Here is a 10032-nt window from a genome sequence, read left to right on the forward strand (position 1 = left end):
TGTCATGTCCGTAACCATATGTCTGCATCTTTCTTTTTAGTAGCTGCCTAACAGTTTATCATTTGGATTACTGTATTTAACCAATCCTCTGTTGATAGATACTTGGGTTGTTTTTGTTTTATTTCTTTCTTTTTTCTATTATTAACTTTACACCAACAACACTACTCTGCACGCACATCTCTACACACACCTGTCCAATTATTTCCTCAGGATAGCTTCCCTGAAGTGAGATTACTTTGCCAAAGAGCATGTATTTCAGGGGGGCCTTCTAACTCACATTGTAAATTGCCCTCTGGAAAGGCTGTACATTCCCATCAATAGAAGATATGTTTTGTTTGTTTGTTTTTAAATCAGTGCTGTTATCTTTCCTAGGAGTTAAACCTTGAGGGAACAAGGCATGGGGTTGAGATGGGAGGCAGTTGAAATAAACAAGAAATGTCAAAGAATTACTTAATCGCTTCTTTAATATTTTTCCAATTTGAAACCCTGGCCTGACTGGTTCCATCTTCAGCTTACACCCCAACTCTCCCTGTGCACCCCTCCTTTACATTATTTGAGCTTGGGTCAGTCTTTCCTCACTAGTTAGTACATCCCTTTGAGGTGAAGGACTTCACCCTAAATGTCAAAGTTTGGACAGCAATATCACCCAGTAACAGGGTCACTTGACATGCCCAAGGATTCTAACATTTCAGAACCAAGCTTAGAATTAACTATTTAATACAATCTCCCAAACTGATCTGCCAGTCCTGGAAACAAAGCCACATTGGAGCTAGTTAAGACACAGAAGCAGAGGTCAAGAGCTAGGTTGTAATACATTCCTACACCACCTCCTCTGATTCTTTCTCCCTGCTCCAGGGGCATTCCTTTCTAAGTCCTCCTCCTCTAGCTGTGTACTACTGATTTGCTTTTGTTTGCTTTATTTTAATTAATTAATTAATTTATTTATTTATTATTATTTTTAAGCTGAGCCATCCTGCCACCTGTTGGCAGCTCAGCGGCTGCTCAGCTCGGGTCGGGAATCAAACTGCTGTTGCTCAGAGCTCAAACTCTTGAGAGAGTTCTTAACCAACTGAGCCACTGGGCCGGCCCACTGCTTTATTTTAAAAGGGTACCATTTGCAGGCTACATTCTCACAGCTCATTCTTTGTTTTCCATTCCTCATTCGCTCCAAGGTTGAAGGTCATACCCCCATTCTTCCTAAAACTTTCACCCCTACTTTAAGACATTTGACAGCTTTGCATAATGGCTAACGTTTCTCTTAGGTCTTTTCCTTCCTGATCAAGGGGGCTGGTAGAAGCCAGTCCCTTTCTCCCTAAGGACTTTCTCCCTAAGGACTACTCATAAAGGGTAGTCACCACTGGAGTTAAATAAATACACAGCTAGGTACTGCACGCTCACCCACACCACTCATTTTATCTAAATTCCACTTGCTAGTGGAGCCCACACTCAGGGAGGGTAATGAAAGAAAACACAGGTAAACTGAGACATATCAACATTCAACAACCTTTGTCCTGGGAACTCAGTGCTTCATTACTTGACTTCTTTTAACACCCCTCAGACTGAAGCCTGGGGGGGGGGGCTGTTAACAGGCTGGGACCAGTGGGCCTAGTTCCAACTGCCCTTTCAGCTGAACCTCTCCAACACACAATGCACAAACTATTTATATTCTCACCTTGAGATGGAAAAATCATTGTTTTCTGGGTTTCACTGTCTACCACCTCAAACCAACTGTGCCAAAATTTTCCCAATTCACCAGGACCTGATATAAACGTACTCTTCTATTTTTACCGATTTTAAGAGGATAATCAACTGTCGTATTTTTACAAAACATACACAAAGCGACACAATCCACAGTCCAACCCCTGAACAAAATCAACTACTAAATATTTGCAGGGCTAAAAGAAACAGAGCGGAGAAGACATTGGAGAAGAACCTTTGGGAGCCAAGGCGGCGGCTTCGCACTTCTTTCCCGCCTCCCTCCCCAGCCACCGCTCCGGGCTAGGCCACCTCGCTCCTCCTCCAGCCGGGCGGGCGCTCCTTCTTGGCCCCGCCTGAGGCCCCGCCCCGCCGCCGACGTCAGTTGTTATGTCTCTGCTCGGGCTGCGGTCTGCTGGTCCTCAGCTCCGGAGGCGACTGTCGCGGCCTCGCGAGGTGACGGGGGCGTCGGGGACGGCGGCCGGGGCCCGCAGCGCCCATCCGAGTGGGGCGGGCACAGCGTGGCCGGAGGCAACCGGAGAGCTGGCCGGGGAGCCGTCTTGAGCCTATTTTTTCCTTTTTTTCCTCCGGGACCTTCGCTCCGCGCGCCCCATTTCCCTCTGCAGAGATCGTGACGCCCCCTCCCGGGCCGGACCGCGGTGCCCGCCCCGCCTAAAAGGCGCCGCCCGCTGGCGGGAGCGAACCTGGAGCCGCCGCCGCCGCGCCTGCGGTGCTTCTCGCGGAGCCTGGGCGGCCGGCGGGGCCTGGGCCCTGGGCGCCGGGCGCGGCGCTGCGGCGTCCGCCCCTCCTCGCTCTGGGCCCCGGGCCTTGCCGGGCCGAGCGTGGCGTCCTCTTGACCCGCCGCCGCGGAATCCCGACCGGCCCCTGCGCCCCCCGCCTGCAGCCCGGACCCGCTTCCTTTGTGGATCGGAATAATTTTTTTTCGTCTCCCCCTCCCCCTTGAGATTACGGTGCTGGAAGGCCGACCCCGCCACCTCGGTCAGTGCCCCCTGCCCGGGGGACGTCCCTCGTTTCATCCCCGCTGGCTCACCCCGCGATACTCTCGGTGTTTACTGGGGGCTTTTTAAGTTTTTTTTGTGTTTATTTTTCTCGCCTCTTGACTGGAAGGCCCCGCGTGAAGCTCTGCGCCTCTGCCCCTCCTCGCCTGTTCGCTACCCGCACAGATACCCAAATCCACCTGCCTCCGGGGCCTGGATGTTCCAACAGTGACGGCGGCGAGCGCCGGACCGCTCGCGCAGATAGTGCCCTCGCCCAGGCCGGCGCGAATACACACTCCCGTCACCTCCTCTTTTTCGTATTCTGAGCTCTCTGAAAAGGGAGAAGACTTAGGGGGAAGATGTGGCTGAAGCTTTTTTTCTTGCTCCTCTATTTTCTGGTCTTGTTCGTCCTGGCTAGGTTTTTTGAGGCCATTGTGTGGTATGAGACTGGCATCTTTGCCACCCAACTCGTGGATCCGGTGGCGCTGAGCTTCAAGAAGCTGAAGACCATTTTGGAGTGCCGGGGGCTGGGATACTCGGGGCTGCCCGAGAAGAAGGATGTCCGGGAGCTGGTGGAAAAGTCAGGCGAGTATCGGGCTCCGCTGAGGTCGCCTCCACCCGGGATAGGGGCGACCTGTACTTCCTCGTACCAGGTGGTCCCCCAGAATGAGGCCTTACCTGGAAGAGTTAAGCCGACTCCTCCGAAAGCTGCCCAGTTATTCATTGTCCAGGTTTTCTACAAAAAAGATGTGAATCCCCGTTTTGAGAAGGGGTCTGGGATTATTTGTAGGGGCATAGATGTGTCTTTTTAAGGTTATTTTAAAATAACAGTTTAAAGTGCAGCTTCTTAGCATTGTTTACTAAGCTGATTTTCTCAAAATATGGGAATGTTACAAACTGGAAAGCATTATTTGTCAGTTAAAATTCATAAAAATACAAGAAAAAAACCAAAACGTTGTCTGTAGATAGCAGTATTTTGTCACGATAATAATAAGTTACCCAGAGAGAAAAATATCACTGGAATATTTACTATCAAAGAGACATTTCAGTTTAAGATTTAAGTTTAAATAATGAATAAAATAATGAGTTTAAATATAGAGAAAGTGTACACCGTACAGTACTAGCTTTTCATACTTAAAGTTTGGTGAAAATGAGGTGAATATTTTTTTGTGAATGCCTACCCTGTTTGTTTTATATTTCTTTCAGGATTAAAAAAAAAAATCCTTGTATGTAAACGTTTCTTTTCCTTCTGTGTCACAGACACTGCTGCATCAACTTAAATAGGTTGTGAAATAGAATTGAAATAGTGCTAAGAGAATAACTTCTTAAAGAATGCATTTTCAATAACTGTTGGTTTTGGGGTAGGATTGAGTGAAAAATATGGTGGGGTTTTTTCATCCCTGCACAAAATATATCTTTGTTTAGATATACTTCCTGGAAGGGGAATGTACTTTGAGAAAGGCATTCTGGGTTGCTGTGGAAGCAGTTGAAACTGATGGTTATCTTTTTTATTGTTTTAAGTGTGTCTGTCAGCTGTGTCTTTTACTAGAAAAATATTTTCCTTATTTAGTATCCTATAGCCAGATAGTATGACAGACAAGAATACTAACTCCAGAGGATTTAACAATCACATATTTGCAAGTTAAGGGTTATCAAACTCATGTGTCACTACTGGGGTGGAGAAGGGAACCCTCTTTGTAAAAGTGATACATTTTCTTTAAAGGAAACATAAAATTGTATATTATTTTTGCCTCTTATTTACTGACTGGTTTATGGTGACTTTTATTTCGGGGTGTGGGGTGCAATGGAGTAAAGTAGAAGATACTAATAAACTCCCTAGATTTAACAATGAGAAGTATCTTAACTGCCAAAGCCAAATATTTTTCATGGTAAAATAGTTTGAAAACACAGTTTTTTTCCTTTTAACTTCTATATAGTATTGCCTTCCTTTGGGCCTAAAAATACTTGTCACTTTGAGTATACAGGAATGTACACATCACTTAAACAATGTACATAGCCTACAAAAATATGACTCAGATCACACATTCTATAGCAGAGAAGTCTTGGTATAGCAATTGAACTTTATACTTTAAATATTTGTTGTGAATGGCTTTGCTGCTGTCATGATGGAGTTTGTTCTTATAGGTGATCTTTTGTATCTAACCCCCAAGTCATATGAACTCTGCTATTTTAAGCATGCGGTGATGGCAAATTCTGTAAACCAATTTTAAATCATGTAAGTCAGAAGTGTATAAATCATACTGTTTAAAAATTGTTTGAAACCTGGACATACTATACACAAAACTAAATAATATTATGGTGGCTTTTGGGCAAATTCAGCTATTTCCTAATAAATTAAGTGATCACCCACCGAACCCCTTCCTCCCAAATGCCCCCAGCATATGAACCCCATGAGTAAATATGTTTTTGTCTGTTGGGTTCATTTTTGCTTGACACATAGGAGGTTCTTATTACATAGTTACTGGATGTATGAATCTTAAATGGGTATATTCAGGTTCTACTCTTCTGTAGAGTACAATGAAAGTACAATGAGATGATTTTTAACAATGTACCATATTTCCCCATGTATAAGATGCTCCCATGTATAAGATGCACCTTAATTTTGGGGCCCGAAATTTGAAAAAAAATGTATTACATAAAATTATTGAACTCAAGTTTTATTCATCATAAAATTCATACAACTCCTCATCACTGTCAAAACGCCCAACCATAGCCAGACTCGGATTGTTTTCTCAGTTGGAGGAGGACCAAACTTACGTTCAGCAGCACGATTTCCATTCACTTTTGCAAACTGAATCACTTAACTTGAATTCAACACTGTACGAAAATCTTTTCTGAGCCATTTCTGGGCAGAACATGGCAAAACGTAACCTAATATACCGGTAACAAGTGCGAAACAATGAGCGCAAAGACAACAAGCGGGAAAAAGCGGGAAATGCAAGTAAAATCTATAACAACTGTATAAGACGCACCAAGTTTTTAGACCCCAAATTTTTCGAAAAAGGGTGCGTCTTCTACATGGGGAAATACGGTAAAATGGAATTAATCATTGAAGTTGGGAATGAGGGATTTTTGAAATCTTAATAATGTCTTTTTTTTTTCTTGTCTTCAGGTGACTTGATGGAAGGTGAGCTCTATTCTGCACTCAAGGAAGAAGAAGCATCTGAATCTGTTTCTAGTACCAATTTCAGTGGTGAAATGCACTTCTATGAGCTTGTAGAAGACACGAAAGATGGCATCTGGCTGGTTCAGGTATCAGAAATTGATAGAAATGAATTATTTTTTACCAAAATAGTATTTACCAGCTGGTAACACTTCTGTGTACTTATGTTATGTTTCTTAGCCATAACTCAGTTCTCATAGGGAGGCTCCAGTGTCCTCTTAAAGAGGTTTTGCAGACAGGGAAAATGAAAACTAAAAAGTGGGAGAGGGGAAGTGTTGGGGAAAGAGGGTTGACCACTTTGTTTAGAATCAACAGAAGAAAGTCCATTTTAGTTGTTGGATCTTCATTAAAGTAAGAAGCACAAACATATATTCCTTTTCTCTCAATTTTTGTTAACTCCAGGTTTTAATTCAGTGATCCAAATAATTTTTGTATCTAGAGGAAGAACCCTAAACTAAAAGTAAAGGAATCCTTCTATAGGAAGATAGCCAACTCTGTGGGTATAGAAGAGCTATTGTAGTGAATGGTGGGGTGGGGGTGCTTATTCCTTTGCTTGTGAAATTGATGAGATTATAATTTAAAACCCTAGCTCTTATCAAAACTGTGAGATTAATTAGCATATTAGAATTTTAGCGATACGAAGGGCTTTAAAAGGCATCTTTTATGCTTCTCAGAGTGGTAAATGAGTGGGCACACATTTATCCTTTATGTATTTTAATGTAAGTTAAAAATATCAATGTAGCAAACATGTAATTTCATAAATATCACTTATGGCAAGGCTAAAGTTACTTGAATTTTTAATAAATTAAGTACACTTAAACTAACATATCAGGTAAATTAACAGCATGAACTCAGCTCAAATTATGATTATTAAACCAGGATCAAATCCCAGGTCCCCTCATTTCTTGTCCAATGAATGCTCTTGTAATTTTACCCTGGGGTTGGCAAAGTTTAATCAGGGAATAAAAATAAAAATCACTGGTTGTTTCATATTGCTTTCAATATGACTTTCAATATGAGAACAATGACTACAAAATATGGTAGAAAAGGCTAAGTTCAGAGACCTTAGTTATAGCTCTGGTCCTGTCGCTGATTTATATTATGATTGTGGCTAGATAGATTTTCTGTTGCACATGGCCTCAAATAAACACACATACATCTGAAGAGGATAGAATAATACTGATTTCACTGGGTTAAAGGGTTAAGGTTTAGGGATTCTTCTGGTTATTGCACTGGATATCCATGACCTTTCCTTTACTTGCATTCTTCCTATTGTGTTTGACCTATTACCTTCTAGATATCTAATTCAGTAATTTTAAAAATTAATTTATTTTCTAATTACAGTTGACATACAACATAACATTAGTTTCAGGTATACAAATAGTGATTAGATATTTATATACCTTACAAAGTGGTCACCCCAAGTCTACTACCCATCTGACACCATACATAGTTATTAAAGTTGACTGACTATATTTCCTGTGCTGTACTTCACATCCCTGTGACTATTTTTTAACAACCAATTTGTACTTCTTAATCCCTTCCCCTTTTTCACCCTGCCTCCCCAACCCTCCTCCCATCTTGTGACCATTCATTTCTTCTCTGTAGCTATGAGTTTGATTCTTTTTGTTTGTTTGTTTACTTTGTTTTTTAGATTCCACATATAAATGAAATCATATGGTATTTGCCTTTCTCTGTCTGCCTTATTCCACTTTAGCATAATACCCTATAGGTCCATCCATGTTGTCACAAATGGTAAGTTTTTATTCTTTTTTATGGCTGAGTAATAGTCCATTATACTATATATGTGTACCACATCTTTATCCAATCATCTATTGATGGGCATTATGGTTGTTTCCATATCTTGGTTATTGTGAATAGTGCTGCAGTAAGCCTGGGGGGGGGTGCATTTATATTTTGAATTAGCGTTTTGGATTTCTTCAGGAAAATGCCCAGAAGTGGAATTGCTGGATCATTTGATAGTTCTATTTTTAATTTTCTGAGGAACCTCCATACTGTTTTCCATGGTGGCCGCACCAATGTACAATCCCACCAGCAGTGAATGAGGGTTCTCCACATCCTAGACAACATTTGTTTGTTGATTTCTTGATACTGGCCATTCTGACAGGTGTGAGGTTATAGCTCATTGTGGTTTTGTTTTGCATTTCTCTGATGATTAATGACGTTGAGCATTTTCATATGTCTGTTGGCCATCTGTATGTGCTCTTTGGAGAAATATCTATTGAGGTCCTCTGCGCATTTTTTTAATCAGATTATTTGGTGGTAAGGTTTTATGAGTTCTTTATAAATTTTGGATATTAACCCCTTATTGGATGTATCATTAGTGAGTCTCTTTTCCCATTCAATAGATTGTCTTTTCATTTTGTTGACGGCTTCCTTTGCTAACTAAACTTTTTAGTTTGACGTAGTCCCACTTGTTTATTTCTTATTTTGTTTCCCTTGCCCAAGGAGACTTATTCAAAAAAATATTACTAAGAAAAATCAAAGAATTTACTGCCTCTGTTTTCGTTTAGAAGTTTTATGGTTTGGGGTCTTACATTTAGGTCTTTAATCCATTTTGTGTTTATTCATGTATATGGTGCAAGACAGTGTTTAGTTTCTTTTTTTTGCATGTATCTGTCCAGTTTTCTCAATACCATTTATTGAAGATACTGTCTTTACTTCACTGTATATTCTTGCCTCCTTAGTCATAGATTAATTGCCCATGTAGACGTGGGTTTCTTTCTGGGCTCTCTATTCTGTTCCATTGATCTATGTGTCTGTTTTAATGTCAGTACCATGCTGTTTTGATTATTATTACCTTCTAATATAGTTTGATATCAGGTAGCATGATACCTCCAGCCTTGTTCTTCTTTCTCAGGATTGCTATGGCTATTTGGTCTTTTGTGGTTCCATGTAAGTTTTAGGATTATTTGTTCTAGTTCTGTGAAAAATGCCATTGGTATTTTTGAGAGGGGTTACATTAAATCCATAGATATCTTTATAATTCAGTGAATTTTTAAGTTCAGCAAAGAGTGAAGCTGGGATGGTATAGTCTATATCTTATCCATAAAATTTTAGTTTCTTTCTGTGTTAACTGTGTTAAAAACTGTATCATCTTTAAACCTTTATAAGTAAATTGTTACTCATTTCTTTTCCCAGATATTTATTTCTGATTGTCTGATCGAGGAAGAATTACTAGTTTTGATCATTTTAGTTTTATTAGTGAGATTGAGTTGAATAACCAGTCCAAGTGCCCTGTGTTGAAATGTTTGTCCACACATTGAATGAGCCCATAGAGATGAATGGTAAAGATGCCGACTGAGCACCTTCCAAATTTGGAAAAGCCATGTCAAAAGCCTGGAAATCTTTTAGTATATAGGGTGCTACCTATAGAAAACAAACACATTCTGGTCAACTAATTAGCAATATATTCTCGGTTTATAAATGATCTAGTATTTTTTGATGTCCTGTTGAAGGTAACCATGAATTTACTCCCTTATTATGTGACAAAATTTAAACAGTTTAATCAGTGTATGTTAGACCATGGAGATATACCAGGAGCATACCCCAGGCTAAGTCCTTGCTCTCTTAGGCAGCTCACATTCCTTTTGGGAGAGGTAGGCACTAAATAACTAAATATTTACTATAACACCAGTTAGTGGAAAGCGGTAAGAAGAAAAATAAGCTAGGTAAGTTAGGATAAGTAGAGAGTGGCAAGGAATTCTCTGATAAGGTGACCCTTGGATGAAGTGAAGAGAAAATAATGATAGTGAATGTTAGCATTATAAATTCTAATCACTAAATTATTTTTCTTTGAAAATATTTTTTTAAACTTCGTAAGTATTTATAGTTGAAAAATGACTCCTACGAAAAATGGAATGAATTTATATGGTTTTCTCTGTGTTAATGGTGCAGTAGGACACACATACTTGATTTTTCCAGTGACCTTCAAGATTTGCACTGGTCACCACTGGCTCGTATTACTTGGGGCTAGTGGCTTCCATCCGTCAAACGGCTGGCTTGGGTTGGAGAACAGTCTGTGGCAGGACAAATAACAAGACTGAGACTAAAACCCTGTCCTAGGCACTCTGAACTCACCTAATTAGCACAGACACTGGTTTAAGCTCTTAAAAGAGGGCTGCTTTTTTTTTT

General features: G+C 40.6%; 1 protein-coding gene across 2 annotated transcripts in view; it reads left to right on the forward strand.

Moving 5' to 3' along the window:
* The first annotated feature begins 2076 nt into the window (after positions 1–2076).
* Positions 2077–10032, forward strand: part of LOC109375924 (E3 ubiquitin-protein ligase RNF103) — an 84212-nt gene continuing 76256 nt past the window's right edge. The window contains exons 1-2 of one of the 2 annotated variants that reach the window (XM_019631499.1): positions 2077–3278; positions 5827–5966. In XM_019631499.1, coding sequence (XP_019487044.1) covers positions 3053–3278; positions 5827–5966 — 366 coding nt within the window. In that variant the 5' untranslated portion in view covers positions 2077–3052. The remainder of the gene's footprint in view (positions 3279–5826; positions 5967–10032) is intronic. The other variant, XM_019631502.1, reaches the window with a different exon arrangement.

The sequence above is a fragment of the Hipposideros armiger genome, unplaced genomic scaffold, assembly GCF_001890085.2.
Source record: "Hipposideros armiger isolate ML-2016 unplaced genomic scaffold, ASM189008v1 scaffold_1003, whole genome shotgun sequence".
NCBI lineage: Eukaryota > Metazoa > Chordata > Mammalia > Chiroptera > Hipposideridae > Hipposideros > Hipposideros armiger.